The sequence below is a fragment of the Epinephelus moara genome, chromosome 16 (assembly GCF_006386435.1).
Source record: "Epinephelus moara isolate mb chromosome 16, YSFRI_EMoa_1.0, whole genome shotgun sequence".
Taxonomy (NCBI): Eukaryota; Metazoa; Chordata; class Actinopteri; order Perciformes; family Serranidae; genus Epinephelus; species Epinephelus moara.
In genome coordinates this window covers 37,043,341-37,063,975 of record NC_065521.1, presented here as the reverse complement: position 1 = coordinate 37,063,975, position 20,635 = coordinate 37,043,341, and the positions used below count along the sequence as shown (strand labels likewise).

The 20,635-nt window shown below is 41.1% G+C and overlaps 1 protein-coding gene across 2 annotated transcripts; it reads left to right on the top strand.

Annotated features, from left to right (window-relative positions):
- Positions 1-3,915: 3,915 nt before the first annotated feature.
- Positions 3,916-14,968, top strand: wdr13 (WD repeat domain 13). Of its 2 annotated transcripts, none has more exons than XM_050065643.1 (10): positions 3,916-3,984; positions 4,539-4,626; positions 4,756-4,987; positions 5,423-5,532; positions 5,784-5,914; positions 6,000-6,307; positions 9,311-9,491; positions 9,657-9,798; positions 9,960-10,078; positions 14,057-14,968. In XM_050065643.1, exons 2-10 carry the CDS (start codon positions 4,586-4,588, stop codon positions 14,239-14,241), a joined length of 1,449 nt encoding a protein of 482 aa, XP_049921600.1. In that variant the 5' UTR covers positions 3,916-3,984; positions 4,539-4,585; the 3' UTR covers positions 14,242-14,968. The 2 variants fall into 2 exon arrangements, with proteins under 2 accessions (XP_049921600.1, XP_049921598.1); XM_050065641.1 differs by having other exon boundaries at positions 4,756-5,047.
- The last annotated feature ends 5,667 nt before the right edge of the window (positions 14,969-20,635 follow it).

Sequence of the window (20,635 nt, the reverse complement as noted above, 5' to 3'; positions counted from 1 at the left end):
ACATCTACTGTATGTAATACAGTGTCTATGGATAAGTACCCCATACAGCCCCACTTAAAAAAATCTGAACTATCCCTTTAACATGTAGGGTTGGCCTAAAGTGCTGTGTATAAGCATTCCTGTATATGGTGCATACAATACTAAGCTATTAAAATAATGATTATTGACAGATTTATATGTTTATACATCATGGATTCATTCATTTTAAGACATATTATCATTTCTGGAAACAGTAACTCTGAGGACTCCCCCACAGACCCCCTGCTGAAGACCCATGTGTTAGACTATCAGGTACACAGTGAAGCCAGATTCACACAGACTGCTGTAATAAATAGCTGTTTATTTGAATTATTATTTACAAGAATGTATGGACTGTTAGACAGTCAGTCATGATAGGAGGGTGATTTAGGGAAGGGTTGCAAAGGGTTGACAAAAATTTTTTTGCTCAAAAGAATCATCCGGTTTAACCTAGAGTCTGTTTCTGAGCATCCAATCAGCCAGAGTGGACAGTGAGGGGACGGGGACAGAAAAAGGTTGGAGAAGGGAGGTGGAGGAACAGAGGTTGAAGAACATATGGTGATGGATGGAGATCAGGTTCACTTTCTGCCTCTGTGAGAGGTGAGCAGATGCTGTGTTGGAAGGCCGTAGAACAGCCCAGTCTGCGGGCTCAGGGGGGAAAGTGCGGAGGGGAGGTGCATTCAGCCCTGTTTGCCCCGGGGGCTCCCATGTTTACGACGGCAGGACCCCAGCAGTGTCTCCAAAGCCATCTTCACAAATGCCTGGAAGTTATTGCTTCTCTCCCTTCGGCTGTCCTGCTAGGGGATGAAACACAGACAGATACCTTCACTGGGGACACGGCAATCATGGCAGCTCATTTCCACACTGTGTGCCAGACAGAGGGAATATTTGGTCGTGTCCCAAACCACTGAAGGCTGATATCTATCTTTTTTTCCCCCTACTTGGACATCATGTAGTTGCAGATGCAGATTAGATTCACCAGGTTGGAATAACATGCTGATAAAATGAAGCCTCATATAAATGCTTACCTCCTTGCTTCTTGTTATCATCTCCTTTCTGATCACCTTTCTTCGGCTGCTCTTTAGGACTCTGAGGTTGCTGCAAAATGAAAGCAAAAATAAATAAATTGCAGCAACAAACATTTATAAATTGAGGATGACATTTTTAATTTTCTTTAGACAAGTATAGTAATGATTTTCCTACCTTGGTAGCTGACTTCTTGTCCGACTTATTACCTGAAAATAGTGGAAACATTCAGATGTATGTCAAACATTTGGAAACAGGGTCATTTTCCTACTTTTTTTTTTTAAATAACTCATCTAATTTTCTTTCTTTCTTCTAGTATCTAAATAAAAATAACTATTTTGTAGACGTACATTTTTGTTTCACATTGCTTACCTTTTGTTCCTGGCATTTTGGCTGTGCTCCAGTCAGTTCTGATTTCTGAGAATGCAGTGCTTAATGTGGTGTTCGACTCGGTCATTTATGGCCCGTGCTTGTGAATGGCTGTGTCACTGGGGCCCCTTCGAGAAAGAGCGCCATGAACAAGCAAAGAGCCCCGTCAGCTGAGCAGCATGCCCCACAGCTCTGCAGGTCTTTGCTGAGCCAGGCGAAACCTCGGAGCTGACCTTGTCATACTGCCATTGTGAACCCACTGGAACTGTGTGTTCACCTATTGTCACCGACAAGAAAGCATTTTCATCAGGTTACCGGCGACGTGATAGTGGATTTAATCTTTTCTTTTTAAAAAAAGGTCTACTAAGTCAGGGATAACTTTTTTAAATGATGATCAACCACATTAGACACAGGACAGAGGATACAGGATTTTGTCCTCAGGAACTCAGTTCAGAGGATTTTGTTGTTACATATGATTACACTAAAATAGTCTCCTGTAGGAGGATCACAGCAGGGATCGTTAAGTGAGGCTCATATTTGAATGGTGGAACATTTACTCAAGTATTGTGCTAAAGTACTTATACATAACTTGAGTATTTACATTTTATTCTACCTTATACTTCTACTCCACTACATCTATTTGACAACATTAGGTACTAGTTTTTTTGCAGATTCAGATCCGCGATACAAAATATAAATCAACCTGTATATTACTATTATTATATAAATTGTGTTGGGAAGGTAACTTTTGAAATGTAATAGGTAACAGATTATTAGTTATCCTGTTAAAATGTAAGTAGCCTAATGTCACCATTTTAATTACTTAATCAAAGCCATGTAACTTATTACATTTAATTACTTTTTGATTACTTTTCTTACAAATGTTTTAAACTGGGCGATAAAGCTGAAAATGTCTGGACATAGTTTATGCCAAAAGAGGACATTCCCGTACCACAGGGAAAAGATGCAAAGCAACAGAGTGAATGTTATATTCTACATATAAACTTTTTACTAATAATAATATATTAGGATGTAATCCCTTTGTAATCACAAACATTTTGATTAGTAATTGTAATTAAATTACACATTTTCACAGTGACTGTAACTGATTACAATTAGATTTATTTTGTAATTTAACACATGTAAGTTACTCCCCAACACTGTATATGAATAATTATTATATTCTAATCTTCTCTACAGTGGGCCTATACACCACATAAATACAATTAGCTCCACCTTTACAAGATGCTACATTAGGGATCATTAGCCTACATATAAATACATCACTAATTAAAATCCGTTAATATAATATAGGCTGCTTTAGTCTGAAATGGGCCATTCTGTACAATTAGTGCCTCTCAGCATTTAGGTGCTAATACTTGTGCGCTAAGACTTTAAATTCAGGGCTTTTACTTGTAGAGTAAAATAGATTAAGAAGCCCCCACCCCCTTAATTCCTCTCCTAACCAGCATATGGCACTAAATCTGCTCTCAACACATGTATTAAATGGCTATGCTCCAGTAAAAGGTGACATTTCATCTGAATTGCTGCATTGTTGAGATTTATTCCACCAGAACCATTTAAGGTAAACTGATCCAAATTTCTGTCACTGGAAAATAGTGATCTATGTATTTATATTCAGCTGTACATAAAAAGCTTTGATATATGTATATATATGACGATGGGGGTTTTGTGGGGAGAGTCATTCGATTCATTTTGAAAGAAAAAACGGTTTCTCATTTAAAGTAAAAATGTGAAATGAGACCCTTTCTCAGCCAACATTTGTATTTTGCATGTGGCCAATATGGAAGCCGTGCATTTACTACCCACATGGGCACATAGCATTATTTGCTAGCTATACCTAATAATCATTGCTTACTATGTAGAATTAGTCAACATCTAGATAGATAGATAGATAGATAGATAGATGGATAAGCCATTAATATGTCAGGGTTGGGATTTTAGTTTGTTTTATTTAGTTATACAGCTCATTTTGTAGCTCAGGCCTTTACAAGATTTTCATTTTTGTGCTCTAACAACACAATTGGCAACTGTACCAATTTATTTCTTCCAACAGTGTGTTAGTTTATGCATCATCATCCTGCACCTGCTAAAATCATATTCACATTTTTAAATTTTACAGTAAATTGATTTGTTCTTAGGGGAGCATCTTATTCTAATAGTGTACTTTTACACATTGGTTGCTACTTTTACTTAAATAAAAAGCCATTAAATACTGCTGGTATTAACTAATGGATTATTTTGGCCCTGGAGGACAAAATAATAGGATGCTGCTAAATTTCAAAGCCTGTTATGAAAAACAAATGCCATTACTATCCCATGAGAGCATGCTGTTGGACATTAAATAATGTGTTTCCGGTCGTTATGTGTTGCATATGTTAATTAAATAAAACTGCAGTCAGGTGATCACACTGAAACAAACAATAAATCATGTAAATGCCGTGAATCATGATCCGGATCTATGTTCCTGCTCCACATCAGTAAGTGGGCTGGTCACACGGTGTCACGTGACCTGACACTAGAAGCAGCGATGGAGAAAAGCTAAGGAAGGTGAGCCGTGTTTCACATGTATTTATCAGTGTTTATGTGCTGTATTGTCACCATGTATTGTCTCATACTCAGTATAAACTTGCTAACTGATAAACTCTCCCTCTTCACTGAAGAATGAATGAATGACGGGTATTTTTAACGCGAGTACATCGCATATGATGTTGTTGCTAACCTGCTAATTGCTAGCTAACGGCTGTTAGCTTTGCGACGTTAGCTGTCAAGAATTGCTCGCCTGCTTTTGATGCTGCCTCCCATCTGCAGGGGAAAAACGCCCCAAAATAATCACTCTCGAGCTCCATTTAACTGTTTCACTGCACTTCAACAATTATTTTCTGGTGTCAAACTCCACGTAGCAAAACATGGCTCAGTATGAGTCCCTGTGGTGTCATTAGTGTCTGCATCATCACCTGATTCAGAGCTGTGGATGGATGGAGGGTGGGGGGTGACATCTCAGCTCTGTGACTATAACACTCATCAAGCTGGGCGTGACATAAGTGTAAAGTTTGTTAGTTAAAGTAGCTGAAAGATATGAGCTAAGTGTTGTGTTTTGACAGGAATCTGCCCTGGCAGTGGATTCCTCTCTACCCAGAGTGCTTGTGGAATGGCAGCAGTTTGGCAGCAGGTTTTGGCAGTGGACGCAAGGTGAGACTCAATCATGCAGCAGGCCTTTACTAGTCCACACTGATGAAGAAGCTATTCAGACGTGTAATTGCTTATGGATCACTTGTGAGTTATTGTGTGTGCTGTGTCACTTTCCCTCTCCCTCCGCAGGTACAATGCTTACCGCACGCCTACGTTCCCACAGTTCCGAACTCAGTACATCCGCCGACGCAGCCAGCTGCTCAGAGAGAACGCCAAGTGTGGCTTTGAGCCGGGGCTGCGCAGGCAGTACCTGAGGCTGCGCAGTCAGCTGCTGGCCCTGCGCTACGGGCCCCTGTCCGAGCAGAGCAGCTTCAGGGCCAGCAGTGTGCGCAGCTCCCGCACCACACTGGACCGCATGGAGGTCAGACCCAAAGAAACAGAAAGGGCAGGGGAAGTGGAAGAGAAAGAACAGGCGGGGGGTGTATGTACTGATTTGGAAAATGAGATATATAAATATCTGTGAGTTGGAGTGAAAATATAGGATACAACATTAGAGAGCCATCTGGATGGCTAGACCTTAGCTTTCATCAATCAGCAGCATAGCCAAGCAACACTTGGGTTGCCCATACACATTAAGCTGAGCAGCTTGGTTGAAATGGCTGGCATTGCCCATGTATATTGGCAATAACATTAATTTAAAATGCATGATGATTTCAATACGTTTTAAAGAATTATTTAAGGTTATTTCATGATTATTTGTGGTCACAACTCACAAGTGCTGTCTTTACACTCACTCCTATGAGGTTCTGTCTTCCCCCATGGCCCACTTCCCTTCCTATCCTCTCCTCTCGGGCAGGACTTCGAGGAGGACCCCCGCGCCCAAGGGGCTCGTGGTCACCGCCGGTCCGTCAGCAGAGGCTCCTACCAGCTACAGGCCCAGATGAACAGAGCCGTCTATGATGAAAGGTATGCAGGGATTAATGCCACCAAAGATCTTCAGCTTGCATTTAGCTTCTTGTCTCATCGCCTTAAGCAATTGAATTCTCTTTGATTTATTTTTTCTTTGAGCTGTTGTGTTTTGTTGGATTTGCTGGCTGTAATCCTGGTTTGGTTGCACTGAGTAATGATCAGATCTCTCATATTGAGTTGTCAGCTGTGGGCAAGGGTGTGTTGTATTGATTAGATGCTTACATGGTGGTTTTTATTCCTGGCTGCAGGCCTCCGGGCAGTTTGGTGCCCACCTCAGTGGCAGAGGCCAGTCGTGCCATGGCCGGAGACACAACTCTGAGTGAAAATTATGCTTTTGCTGGCATGCACCACATATTTGACCAACATGTAGACTCTGCTGGTAAGTAAATGGTTTTTAATTCACAGTTGTATACATTAAGCTTCAACATTTATTTCACTTTATCCTCCTCTGCTTGTTCTTTTAGTTCCACGGTTGCAGTTTGCCAATGACGACAAGCACCTCCTGGCTTGCTGCTCCCTGGATGGCACTCTGTCCATCATGACGTTGTCCCCATCTCCCCCCAGTGTGAAGGTGACCCTTAAAGGTCACGGAGGTCCTGTCACAGACTTTGCTTGGTCTCTGAGCAATGACATCATTGTGTCGACATCACTAGATGGGACTCTGCGTATCTGGAACACGGAGGATGGTCGGTGCATCCGAGAGGTCAGAGACCCAGAATCCAGCGAGTTGTTGTGCTGCACCTTCCAGCCCATGAACAACAACCTTACTGTGGTAAGTCCCATTTGAGACATGCTGTCATTTTATCTTCTCTTGTACTAATTCCCGGGTACCATGAAAACTTTTGCAAAGGGAATGGTACTCAGTTATGGGAAATAACATTGAAAATCTTGAAAAAGAACTTAATTAGACTGGAGAAATAACCATTTGTGGACAGATGGCTGTCCAACTGGCCGTTTTGTATTTTCAGTTTTCAGGGTTTTTTGAAATAAACTAATAATCTTTATCCTACGTTTCTTTTTTGTGTCATTAACTTTGAAGTCCTCCTCAACTCAAAAATGTATTTCCTTATGTTTATGTCCTCTAAAATGTCTGACCTTGACTATGTTGACATGTATCTGTGCAAAGTTTATCACCAGAGAGGTGTTTTCGTATTCCTCTATTGAAGGGGGCAATGTCTGTGTGCCTCACTAAAATCTAAGGTTCAAATGTACACCAGAGAAACTAGATTCGATTTGTCCTTAATAGGGGCGTTGGTGGCTTAGTGGATAGAGCAGGCGCCCCATGTACAAGGCTGTTGCCGCAGCGGCCCGGGTTCGAGTCCAGCCTGTGGCCCTTTGCTGCATGTCATCCCCTCTCTCTCTCTCTCTCTCTCTCTCTCTCCCCCCTTCACGCTTGGCTGTCCTGCCCAAAAATGTATCTTTAAAAAAAAAAAAGAAAGAAGATTTGTTACTAATACAGGATGTGTGCTGTCGAATTTGGTAAACACAATACCAGCAAAGAAACCTGAAACCTCCAGCACAGAGCGGACCTGTCAGTACAGAGAGTAGAGTTAGCATTAGCATAGTGAAAGTTTAGCCAGCAAACGGCAGATTGTGCAGTTTTTGGGTTGTAAACTGAACCCTGGAGCTCCCTTACATCATCTACCGAAAACCTCATTGTTACAGATATTTTTGTATATTTTGTATGTGTATGCTCACAACCCAAAGCGACGCCGTAGCGGCACGCATTTGGTGTGACGCGCTTGTTTTTCATCCGGCGCACAGCTCCGCGGACCTGCTTCCCCCTCTGGTGTTGTCAGATCCCGGTTCCCCCCCGTTCTGTGTCTCTCCTACTGTTTCCCACGGAGCTCTGCCCTGTTTGAAAGGCAAAGGAGGCCCGTATGTGGAAAGACGTCGCCTCCGAGATGTAGAATGTGTATTATAGAAGAGAAACACACATTTCAGGACCGCTGACTTGTATCATCAGAACAGACATGTCCTGTGATTTTAAGTCTCCTTTCATATTTAATAGAGGGGGCACAATACCTGACAGTAATATTCTCAGCTGTCAGGATGTGCCTGCTGTAAAGGGTAAATATAATCATAGAAGGCTGAAAATCACAGTGTCTGTTCTGATTATACAAGTCAGCAGTCTAAAGCTCAAGCATGTGGGGGCCTCCTTTCATATTTAATAGAGGGGGGGCCGTATCTAAAAGTACAGCTGTCAACATGGCCCCCGCCACAGGCCTTTGCCACCTTGGTCTTGAAAAAACCCAGGGAAAACCCTGTCTTATATGGGAAAACCATGTTAAACAAAATATTAATATTGGTACAAGTATACATACTTAAAAACAGTGTCTGCAGAGGGACTTTAAGAGTTGGGAAGGATTCACCATTTTGTGTCACAGCATTATACTTCAAATGTTCCACTGGATATTAAAGGACATCTTTAAAAAAAATTTCTTTCTCATCTGCACTTTTACATAGTTTACTTTTAGGTACCAACATCAAGGTCCTAATAAGAACAAAATCCCAAACACTAATGACAGTAGTTGTGTTTCTGGACTAAATGTTCAATACCGCCTGTGATACTTTGATGCCACAGTAAATCAGTGATAATTCAGAATTTATTTAAAAAGTAAAATTCTAAACATGTTTTTGGTTATGCTTAATAATCTACTCAGCAGTCTTGAAACAAGTTGCATAGCTGCTGCGTGCATTACTGTGGTAAATCACATGACACTGTAAATTCTGTAGTAGAGCACTAAACATTAAGTGTATGACGCATTATTCTGACATTTCAGATGTCTGAATTTAGCTCCCAGATTACACAGTGCAGCTTGAAAATCTATTTGCAGATTCCGCCTTATAAAAGGAGTTGAACCAGTTTGAATGACATTTGTGTGCCAGTATTTATTTTGTGTCAAATGGGAAAAGGACTATATTAGGACTAGTGTGAACACCTTGTGAGGCACGGCCCCAAAATCCTTTCTTGTCATGTGTGTTGTTACACAGCCGGCTGTTCTAATGCAACGCTTTCACTGTTTGCTTGATACTTGAGGGCACAATCGAATTTTCTGACATAAGACATTTATAATATTTAAAAATGTTCATGTTCATGTCAGATTTGCTTTCCTCTTGTCCTGGACCAACCCCAAATCCATTGCGATGCCTTTTGCAGCTTTTATTTTCTCTTCAATGTACAGAACATGCTGTAAATTAATTAATAATCAGGCATGTTATTTCACTCAATACACTGTCTCATTTTTGTGTGTTAAGTACAACAACAGAGTGGTAAATGTCCCGGATCATTTTGTTTTTACTATGTTTTTTTCATTGGCAAATACTTATATTGATGAGCAAAATGTAAAATGAAAGCAGAATTGTGCACAGCAGTGTCCATTTCCGCCTCATTAAATGGAACATGAGGTTGATGGATGTTTGTTTTTAACCGACAGTCTGTACCAACAACAAGCAGAAACATTACAAGAGGAAGAAATGTGTTTTTTTTTTGTTTTGTTTTTTAATGGTCTGGTCTGTCTCCCAGAGCAGACATGCACTGGTCTCATCTGTCTGAACACAAGATGACAGTAAATGTTTTCTGTTGGATTACACAGTGTTTAGTCATAGACCTCAAAAACAAAAAAAACATATTTTTACAAAGATTAACCTGCTCTGGTTTGTACTAGTCTAACTGCACCAGTGAAAACCCTCCAACCAGTGCTTCTCCCAGTCAGTTTATCAGTGCTGCCTTGTGGAAATAATAAAGGGCCTCACTCCCAGTTCTGTGTTGCAGGTGGGAAACAGCAAGCACCACCTGCAGGTGGTGAACATCTCCACTGGGAAGAAGGTGAAGGGGGGCTCCAGTAAGCTGACAGGCCGCGTGCTGTCTCTCTCCTTTGATGCTCCAGGGAGGATCCTTTGGGCTGGTGATGACAGGGGGAGCATCTTCTCCTTCCTCTTTGACATGGCAACAGGTACACTCACAGTATTTCCATTTGGCAGAGAAAGGGCAAAGTGCGCAGCGACTGAATCCCAAATTCTAATTAGTTTTTGAATCATGCACTGAATGTTGTCTCTGGTTGAGAGGATTGATGTGTCTCTGCCGGTCTCCGCTGTTTCTGCCTGCCCCCCCCCAACAGGGAAGCTGACCAAAGCCAAGCGCCTGGTGGTGAGTGAAGGCAGCTCCATCTGCAGCATATCTGCTCGGTCCTGGATTAGCCGAGAGGCCAGAGACCCCTCCCTGCTGGTCAACGCCTGTGTCAATAAGCTGCTGCTGTACAGGTCAGTCTGTAAGGGCAAGTCCCTGTTTATTAAAAGGCAGTTTTGTCTCTGCTTTGCTGGCATAAAATTCAAAGCTATCTTTATTAGTGTAGTCTGTATGCAAACATGTATATACATTTTTACATTGAATCTGATTTGTCATGCCTCCTTTGCATTGGCAGGGTGGTGGACAATGACGGTACACTACAACTGAAGAGAAGCTTCCCTATCCAGCATGGTTCCCAGCACGTTCACAGCATCTTCTGTCCCCTCATGTCTTTCAGACAGGGGGCCTGTGTGGGTAAGAAATCTGTCATACTGTTTTTCCACCAAACTAACCTTGGTTCTCGAACCGTTTCCACCAGCTTTGAGCAGAACCATTGTAATAAAGGATACATCACCAACCAAGGGCGTGGCCCAGTGCACAACAGAAGCTAATAGTAGTAGCAAGATGGCAGATCACATCGATTACCTGTATGCTGTGATTAGTAACAGATATCTGTATTTCCTAAAACCAAAAATGCTAATCCTAGTTTTAATGATAAGAAGATGTAGAAGACTATAGTCCCTTTTACACTGCCTCTTCAAGGTTGGAATTTCTTACCATTATGCCGCCTGGCTGTTGTGTATAAAAGGTACAATCGCGGAATTGAGGGACAGAGTTGTCTCGCCTTAAAGCGGGTATCGGAGGTAGTAATAACACAGAAACGATGTCTGTATAAAAGATACAGCCGGCAGGACAGGATCATGATGTGTTATGCGTCCGACCCACTGTGGGAGATTTAAAAATTAAGGAGTAGCAGTTAGCAGCTAACTCAAAGAAAAATAATAGTGGCTGAAAATGTCCACAAGTTGGGAAAACAATGAGGTCTGGGAGCTCCTTAACGGACAAGCAGAAGCCATTAAACAGGGCCAGGTAATGATTGTTATGCCATGTTAATGTTATTGTTTGTGAAGCGCCGCCAATGCGTACATGGCACACTAAAGCTGTTGTGTTACGGGTCACGCCCATCATGCCTCTTATGCTTCCACGATGCTGGCATGCTGTCTAAAATCACACACTGGATCGGCATGATGCTGCTGTTGTTTGTTTCTTTGTAAAAAGTTTTTAAAATAAGTTTATTATGCGTAAGACTCACTTCAGTTCAAGAAAAATGTGCTAGTTTTTAGTTCAAGCTGGGAACAATCTTTTGGATTCTGAACAAATTTATTTTTGGTCAAAATGTTCCAAACGGTTCAGAATAAGGTGCAAAAACCACAATGGAAACCATTCCATGTCAGTAGAAAAGGGGCACCTGTATTCCTGCTGTGACATTTGAATAGAAAATTAGTCCATAGTTCATTGTGTGAATCAGGCTGTATTGTGTGTAAGAGAAATGCAAAAAATAACATAATGCTGCTTTTGGATAAAAAGCAAAATTACCTTGTGGAATTTTCTTGGCTTTGTAATGCGTTCATGTACCAAAGGCTTGTAGAATGTAATAGGAGTATATAATCAACTGAAGTTACACAGCCTGTTGTTTGCATGAGTAATACTTGACCCCGCACTACCTCTGAGCTTCACCTTCTTTGACTTTCCACACCTTTTATTATTTGCTAACAATCAACAGTTCATTTCATTCAAAGCTTGTCAGTGTTTAAATTATCAGGTCGGTGTCCTTAATTAACAGAAGCAACCATTTTTAGTGGTTTAAAGTTTGTTGCTTTAACTTATCATTATGAAGTTAATGTTGATTGCATGATGTAATGGCTATAGATTAATGACACCATTGGCGTTTAGATTGGTTCCCTATAAGTCTTGCTTTCACCTCGCAATAAAAAGATCCTAAGTCCCCAAGACGGGGGGCTGGAGCCTATCCCAGCTGACACTGGGCGAGAGGCGGGGTACACCCTGGACAGGTCGCCAGACTATCACAGGGCTGACACATAGAGACAGACAACCATTCACACTCATATTCACACCTATGGGCAATTAAGAGTCACAAGTTAATCTTGCCGGCATGTCTTTGGACTGTGGGAGGAAGCTGGAGAACCCGCTGACACGGGGAGAACATGCAAACTTCACACACAAGGGCCCAGCCAGCAAGTGGGTTTGAAACTGGAACTCTTGCTGTGAGGCGACAGTGCTAGTCACTGCATCACCGTGCTGTCCATGGTAATTTTTATGAATAAGACAAAACAATGCAAGTCAAGGCCTCTGTTCTTGAGGAAAAAGAGACAAGTAGAGACAGAGGAAGACTATCAGTCAACATTGCTCCTGCGCTGTTGGGTGTGTGTCCCCTTTTCTTCTTCTGGGGATCAGTAAAGTACTCTATGTACTTACTGTTGACTACAGACCACAGCCTGATAGGGATAATATAAACAGAAGAACATTAGCTTGATCTTTTCTGGCTACAACAATATATCATCAAAAAAGGTCAGCAGCAAACCTACAGTATCTGTCCTTTTTCATATCTCTTTAATGTTACCACAGAAATAAGGAGTACACAAACCTGGCTGACATCATTGATCTGACATTAGGCTAACACCTTGTGATGTAGGTTAGCTATACATTGCTAACATTAGCTAATTTAAGATGTGACTATAATGTAATGTGTCCATGAAGACTGTGAAAGTCTCCCAGTCACATCTTTTATATCATCATATACATCATCAAAATCTGGGTTTCTTTGTAGTGTTGTTAACCAGCACATAGCCTAAGTATTACAAGAAAGCAGAAAGCTGACCGAGGTTCTGCCAAAGCTAGAGCAATAAGGGGTGGGGACTTAGGAATCTGCCAATCTGTATAATTTACCTGGAAAATAAAGGCTCAATTTACAGCACAAAGGAAGTGCATCAACCAGAGGAAGATTTTACCAGTAGCTGTCCTCAACTAGCAAAAAGTTTCAATATAAGTTTTTTGCAGTTGCTATCCCTGGTAGCTGAAATGGTGGATGGTGGAACAGCTGAAGTAACTGTGGAAGCTACCTGACACAAGAAAAAGAGCCCCGATGCCAGGTTCTGAGGAAAAACGATCCGATTGTCTTTGCAACAACAATAAAACCACTTGGAAACACTAGTTAGGGAAATAGTTGCCTGTTCTCACTTTGAGGATGTGTTGTAATTTCTTCAGCTAACGTGACGGTTAGCCGCTTTGTTTGCATGCAGGTTGCAGGAACATTAGCTATAATAGCTAGGAAAAAAGACTGCTAAACTATTTGCTACAGTTTTCAGGTGATTTGCCAGGCTGGTTGTGGATTTGTGATGTACCAGTTTCCCTAAGAATATCTGGCACTCAACTTTTTGGGGGTCAGTGTTGAAACTATTCCAGGCACTTGACTTGATAGTGTATCTATAAGCCCATTATGTTAGATCACACTGTCAGAGTCGCAAAACCTGTAGCAACATCACTCAAGACACCTCTCACAAGTATTTTTGATACCTGAGCAAATTGGTTTGACTTCTTAAAAAAAAAAAGGCATTAGCAATCCTGCAAACTGCAAGACATTATTAAAAGGTGTCAGGAAATTAGCTGAAAGAGAATTATTAGAAAGAAAATTAGAAATAATGAGAAGAAAAAAGCTAAGGGAAAATAACAAGGAAATTATATGTAAAAGTATTATGATATTACATTTAAAATTAAGTTACTAAAAAAATAAATATACTGATGTTTTTTGTTTGTTATTTTTATTTATTTATTTATTTTTTATTTTAGCCCATTTTTCAGGTCATTTCCTGATTTTATTTTACTTTTTTTGTGTGCTAATTTTTTTTACTTGTTTGTAACTTTTTTCTAATATGCTAATATTTGAGTTATTTCTTGTTTTTAAAGAGATCATTTAGCTCAGCTTTCAAAGGGTTAAATGTCCTTGTGTGAGAGCAACCAATTATTAAAGTTGATGCAGAACGATTATCTTGGACTACAGTTTCTTGCTTCATGGGCTTTTTGTGATTTTCGGGGTAATGTTATAGAAGAACAGATCATTTGAGAACTGATTTGGACATCGGTTACCATGGCAGCAGATGAAGCTTTGAAGCTTTGGGGTCAAATCTAGTAATTTTGCATGGGACATGAACAAAGTGGCTTCATATCTGTATCTCTGAATAGTTGAGCGGCTTCTCCTGCTACAAATTTAAAGGCTGTATTGTGCATACAAGTGATTTTAATATTGCATCTCTTGACACTTTTGAGATTCCCATTTTCAATCCACAATGACTTCTTAGAATAAACTATCATTTATTTATCTCTTTGTCCTTGTAATTTAACTTCATGATCCTCCGATTTTTCCCTCTGATACAGTGACTGGCAGCGAGGATGCCTGCGTGTACTTCTTTGACGTCGAACGCAACACCAAGGCGATAGTGAACAAACTCCAAGGTCACGGGGGACCAGTGCTGGACGTCAGCTTCAACTGTGACGAGAGTTTACTGGCATCCGCCGATTCCACTGGCATGGTCATCATCTGGAGGCGGGAGCAAAAGTGACTGATCCACCAATAAAAATGCTTCCATCCACCTGCCGCTCTTTACCCGTCCAGTAACAAGTCTGTAGGTTTTCACTGGAATGTAACAGGCTGCATTTAACGTTCAACGTAATAATAACTCAAGTGCAATCAGATAGAACACCGTGCTGTGTAGGTGGTAGGGAATGTCTTAGAAATTCAAGGGACTGGGGGGTGGGTTGTGAGTGTGTATGTATGTATGTATGTGTGTGTGTGTGTGTGTGTGTACTCCTACAGCTGCAGCTGAGAAATTGCTTTTCAACAAAGAGAGAAAGAGCACTACTCCCATGCATGTGTCATGGCTTACCTCTGACTTGTACGGATATGACTGAATTCATGTGAAGAGGCTACAGCGTAATCTTCCAGAGAGAACAGGTCCAACACTTTGTATCACACTGACAGCCCCTCTGGCATAGATCTAGTTCACTATTTATGTGACTGTTACTCAAGCGGTGTAATCAAGTGTAGTAAAAAAATCGCCGTCTTTGCTTTCAGTTCTGCAATTGCCTGTTTGCATTTGAGACCATGTGCATGACATAGAACTCCGAATCGGTCTGTGGGCATATCAAATTGATCTTCACAAAAGACAAGTGTGTTTTTAAGTATGTGTTTGTACTTATCTGTGTCTGTGTGTGTGTATTCAGTTCATGCTGGTTGCAGATTCATATAATTTATTTAACGCACATACAGAATAAACTACTGTAACTGTCTGCAGTCTTTGGTTTATTTTGGTCGAATATATTGTAACAAGAGAATTTTAAAAAACGGAAATACCAGTGACAGCTTCATAATATAGTACGGTGGTCAAAACCACAGTGTAGGAGAGTGTTAGTCATCGTGTGGGTCTTCAACGTGTACACAGGATTCCCTCTACATCAGTGACTGCTGTTGCATTTGGAGCTGGGAGATTGATCTATATTGCATTATTAGATAAGGTGTTGTCATGGGATTTTGATTTTAACATTGTGAAAGAGCTTACATGTTGCGTTTTCATGGTCTTAAAGGCTTTGAGGTTCAATAATATTTTACCTTTTGAGTGTGTTCCAGCCCGTTTGGCCATCAATCCAAATATATGGATGTTAGGGCGGGGTATTGTTTAAAAGATTACACTACCAGTATAAATATCAATAGAGTGCGTCATTTGATACCATTTAATACTTAATTCAATACCCATCTTGTACATGAAACAGGATTCCCCTGTTCATGGAAAACCTGGAAAAGTCATGGAATATCACAGTCCTCTTTTCCATTCCTGGAAAAGTCATCCATCCATCTATTTTCATCCACTTATCTGGGGCAAGGTTGCAGGGGCAGCAGGCCCAGTCCTCCCTCTACCTAGCAACACTTTCCAGCTCCTCCTGGGGGATCCTAAGGTGTTCCCAGGCCAGCGGCTCTACTCCGAGCTCCCTCCGGATGTCCGAGCTCCTTAACCTATCTAAAAGGCTGAGCTCAGCCACCCCACGGAGGAAACTCATTTCGGCTGCTTGTATTCGCAATCTCATTCTTTCGTTCACTACCCAGAGCTCATGACCATAGGTGAAGGTTGGGGCGTAGATGGACCAGTAAATCGAAAGCTTTGCCTTCTAGCTCAGCTCCCTCTTCACCACGACGGCCAAGACTGCAGAAGCCGCACCAAACCGCCGATCCATCTTGGCATAATGGCAAATTTATTTTCTAGCAGATGATGTAATGTAGCTCTAATATGTGTCGATGTGTGACAAAGTTTTGTTTACTGCCACATAAGTTTCTTGACTTTTTCCCCATGTTTGGTCTCCACCCTTCATGTGTCCTCGCTAGCTAAAATTATGTTTGAATAGAGTTTGAATCTAATATGTTTGAAAAACAACGGGCAAGTAGGGCATGAGGGCATTATGGGTCCTTGAAAAGCCATGACAAAGTCATAGCCATACTCTCCAACATTTTGGTGGAATCTCGGCACACTGAGCTGCCAACTCCGTCAAATACTGCGCGCTTGACTTCACCACCCCACAGACTGTATGGGTTGTAGCTGCTGCGATTTGAGCCATATGCACAACACATTAAATGGAAGAACACTTGCGGTGATTGGTTGCAAGCAAAACCCTACAAATAGTCATGTTTCTAGATGTGAGCACATGAACGATCGAATGCAGGTATCATTTGACTGGAGAAATATTAATACTACTTGCTACAGGGTTATTTCTGTTGATAAAGGTTTCAAGTACGATTGCCCTAATGCACCCCAGCCCTAATGGAAGCAGGGTTCCTGCAGATCCTTATAAAGTCTTAAAAGGTTGATAACAAATAGCAGATACACTGCACACAAGAGGGCTTAAATGCTTCTTATTTTAATTTAGTCTTCATTTTGAAATGCTACAAACGTGTTTCGCCCATGGCTTCATCAGGTTTGTTGTAATATACAATGCACAGGTGCTTTTAACAAGGCCGCAGCTGCAGTGAATCCAATTAGCAGCAGGATAATTATGTGCTGAGTAGATCCATGTATGGCTCTGTACACATGCCCAACATCCAAGAACATTGTATGTTACAACATACCTGATGAAGCCATGGGAGAATGGCATTGTTTGTAGCATTTCAAAGTGAAGACTAAATTAAAAGAAGAAGCACTTAAGCCCTCTGTGTGCGGTCTGCTATCTGCTGTTTGTTATCAACTTGATGTTTCCTGTCATCACCTGCACCAAGTTATGAGGACTGACAGCACTGTGCACGGGGTATGTGCTTTTGAATGAAGTCTTGAAAGGTATTGAATTGATTGATCTAAAAATAAGGTCTTTATTGGTATTAAAGCTTTTTAAACCAATTTTCTAAGTCTTAAAAATGCTATCACATGGAAATAAGGATCTTATGAATCCTTTTTTCTGATGTTGCATTGTAAAATCTAAAACTAATTGGTAACATTTATGTTTCCTAGATAACTGACCGAATGTCTCTCACATTAATGTTGCTACTGCAGAACCAACAACACTCATATTTTGCTTCCACTTAGGATGTTTACAGCAGAGGATCCACTGTCCCCTAACTAGCTGTCATTGTACCCTGGACGACATGGGGAAAGGCAAATCCAACAAAATGGAGCTGTTTACAGGTAACTATGGTTTCATGCCATGGCTGAAATGAGTACAAGGCAATCCTAACTCCACATATTTTATGTCAATTCATGTTTTTTTCTTTAGTTTTGGTTTTTGTAAAATTTGTCATAAATTACTTTTCCATTACTTCCATTCCAATTATTTAACTAAAGACTGATGTCTTTCTCCCTGATTTTGTGTTTAGATGGGCGGATACAATTTCAGAGTTTAAAAAAACTCCCTACGTTGCAGAACCAATAGTAAATCCGCAGGGCGGTCCTTCGGTGGCTCGCTGAATTTTTTTACTCGTAAACATAGTCCAACTGTGTTAAAAGTTTCAAACAAAGTTGCTGTAGGTCCTTCATTTCCACAGTCTTGTGGACTGAGCACACGTTTGATAAAACGGAGTTAAATCTCTCGGCATCCATTTTCAAGCTCTCTGTGTGTTTGTGTCCTTGTGGACGAGAAAAGGGGGAGCGCACATTTCCGGAAGGGCGTGTCCTTTTAAAAAATGCAAGAGACGTTGCTTTGTTGCCGGCCGTTTTCTCCGGTGTGTTAAACACACTTTAGAAAGGAGTGTCCCCAGACTATCAGAAGGTGGAGATCTCTGATTGTCTGGTGGCGAGACTAGTTCTTTACAGACATGCATGTTCCCCAGAGGATGAATCCAGCTGACTTTGGTGATCCCTTCACTTTTCATCCAGTGAATTTAATTGGCTTTGTAAAATGTTTATACACCAAAGGGTTGTAGAATTTTATAGAAATATCTAAAATCAGTTGAAGTTATTGTCTGCATGAGTAATGTTTGACCCTGCTCCACCTCAGAGCTTCACCTTATTTGACTTTCCTCACCTCTTTATCTCCTAACAATCAACAGTTCATTTCATTCAAGGTTTGTCACTGTTTAAATTATCAGGTCGGTGTCTCCAATTAGCAGAAGCATCACACTCATAAAAATGCCCTCGAGCATCTTCAGTCAGGGAAATGTTGTAATGTTATTGTTACAAAGGCCACTGAGGTTTAAAACACAGACGTGCATTCTCCAGAGGATGAATCGCACTGACCCCCTGACCTTTCTTCCAGTGCTGCCATGAGGTTCACATTTGTAGTTTTGCGTGATCCTGGCCAAACATCGGGTCAAAATTCAAATTTGTGCAAAACTAGAGCTTATGACTTTATGAACTAATACATGACATTCACACCCACGTCTGTACTTTGTGTTTAGTGCTAATTAGCAACTGTTATGACACTAACATGCTAAACTAAGATGGAGAACATGGTAAACATTCCTGCTAAAGGTCAGCATTTTAGAATTGTCACTGTGAGCATGTTCCCCCAAAGTGCTGCTGCAGGAGTGCATGTCGTTGAAGGAACAGTTCACTGAATCAAAAACACATATCTTTCTTCTTACCTGTAGTGCTATCTATTAATCTAGATTAACTGTGGTGGAACTATTTTCTTTATACCAAATTAGGCTACACCCGCCAATGGCATCACTGTGCAAAAGGAAGGTGAATCTACTGCTAGCTCACCTAGCAACACTGAGCTAGCTAACATTACAGCTCAGCAGAGGAGGACGCCATTAATGTTTACAGCTCGTGCTGTCTCAAGGCTCTCGTCCATGAGTAGATGCACGCTTCCTTCTGCACAGTAATACAGTTGACATGTGTAGTTTGGCAGAAAGAAAATAGTTCCTACATGAAACTGCAACCAGGTCATGATTTCTGGACAGACACATTGCTGTTGAGTTTTTCAAATGTATTTTTTGGTGCCGAGTGTCTAGTTCCATTATTTTCAAAAAAAGGCAGACACGGCTGATATCTCAATGCTTGGCAACTCACACCAAAACATCTAAACTGATAAACAGCACCACAGGTAAGAGGAGAATATATTTGACTTTAGGGTGACCTATCCACTTAACAAGTAGTCTTGCTCAGCTATTTAAAACACCAACAATAAAACCTCAAAATTATTATTATTGAGGTTTTCGTTCAAATATTTCATAGTAATTGATGTTGACATCACTACGGTGCAGCTAGATGCAGGAACTGTACAGTCTGTCAGGTTGGTCAGAGCACCCTGACCTTTTCAAACTGTGATCCCTTAAAATAAACATGCCCTCATGCTCTTAGAGTGGATATGAGTTGTGAGCAATTCAACCATGGAGTGATATTTTCTTTTCCGATTTTGTTTCATTTGAAGGATTTTTAGAGACTGGAGAGGTTTAAAAATCTATTTCACAAGGGAAAAAATGCACATAATGGTTAGCAGAGGTGTCTGATGGGCCTTAAAATGTTTCTTGGAACCATTTGACGGATGCTGACCCCCAGTTTGGGAACTATTGAGACGCAGATTCAAGGTCCTACACCAGGGTTGGAAATAAGCACCAGCCACCGGCCAAATGTTGGTAATATAGGAAGTGGCTGCTACTGTAGATTTGTGTCCCTCACCAGCCAAAAAACAATGGTAATCTATTGGGCGGCTGGTAGATTTTGGAATCCATCAATCACAGTGGCAGGTGGACAAAAAAGTTCATTTCCAACCCTCTCCTACACAGGTAGAAATTTCTGATTTTAAGGCTTAGTCAAGCTACAAATATGATGCATTGTGGTATTGCATTGTCAGACTAATGTATCATGGCAGTCTTGACACTTTTTGCACCATCTCAGTGTTGGAAAAAGATACAAACATTTTGGAAATAGGTTGGGAAAAGTCTCTGCGAGGCACAGTGCTAGTACGAATCTGTCATTTAAAGCTTCAAATACCTTTAAATGATAAATGCATAAATGCAGCGAGTTCGGATTGTTTTCCTCTCAAGGTTGGTGAGGGTATTGTGACGTATAAATGTGGCTGTGTGGGTGTGAAAGCACAATGAATGGTTGCTGTCAGGGAAGGTCAGGGCGAGGCTTTGTTTGAAACAGGCAGGAAAAGTGCAGATGAAAAAAAAAGACAAGGATTTCTATCCAAGAGAGCATCACAAAATTTCTCCTCCAGCGTGAACCCGAGTGCTCTGATAGGACAACTCTGCATCTTCAGAACATACAGTGGGCGAGGATAAGTTCTCACAAATGAGTAAGACAGCCTTTGTTGTGGTGTATCTTGGAGAGAAGTGGGAAGAAAACTAAAAATAAGCGCTTCAGATGAATCTTCAACATCAGTTCTGGTGAGACACAGTCGGATACAACCTGTTAAACCTGGACTATTTAGGGGATGTTCTCACAGTTGGTGCTGCTCACTATGGAAACATCTCTTTCATCAGCCAGGGTCTGAGCGCACAAATAAAGACAATGGAAATTATCTCTCATTCAA

What these genes read in the sequence shown, in the direction of transcription:
- wdr13 (XM_050065641.1), top strand. Translation starts at nt 4,586, where the DNA reads ATGGCAGCAGTTTGGCAGCAGGTTTTGGCAGTGGACGCAAG. An exon ending in GTTTTGGCAGTGGACGCAAG is followed by an intron (nt 4,627 to 4,755) that starts GTGAGACTCAAT and finishes CTCCCTCCGCAG; the next exon opens with GTACAATGCTTACCGCACGC. An exon ending in AGAGCCGTCTATGATGAAAG is followed by an intron (nt 5,533 to 5,783) that starts GTATGCAGGGAT and finishes TCCTGGCTGCAG; the next exon opens with GCCTCCGGGCAGTTTGGTGC.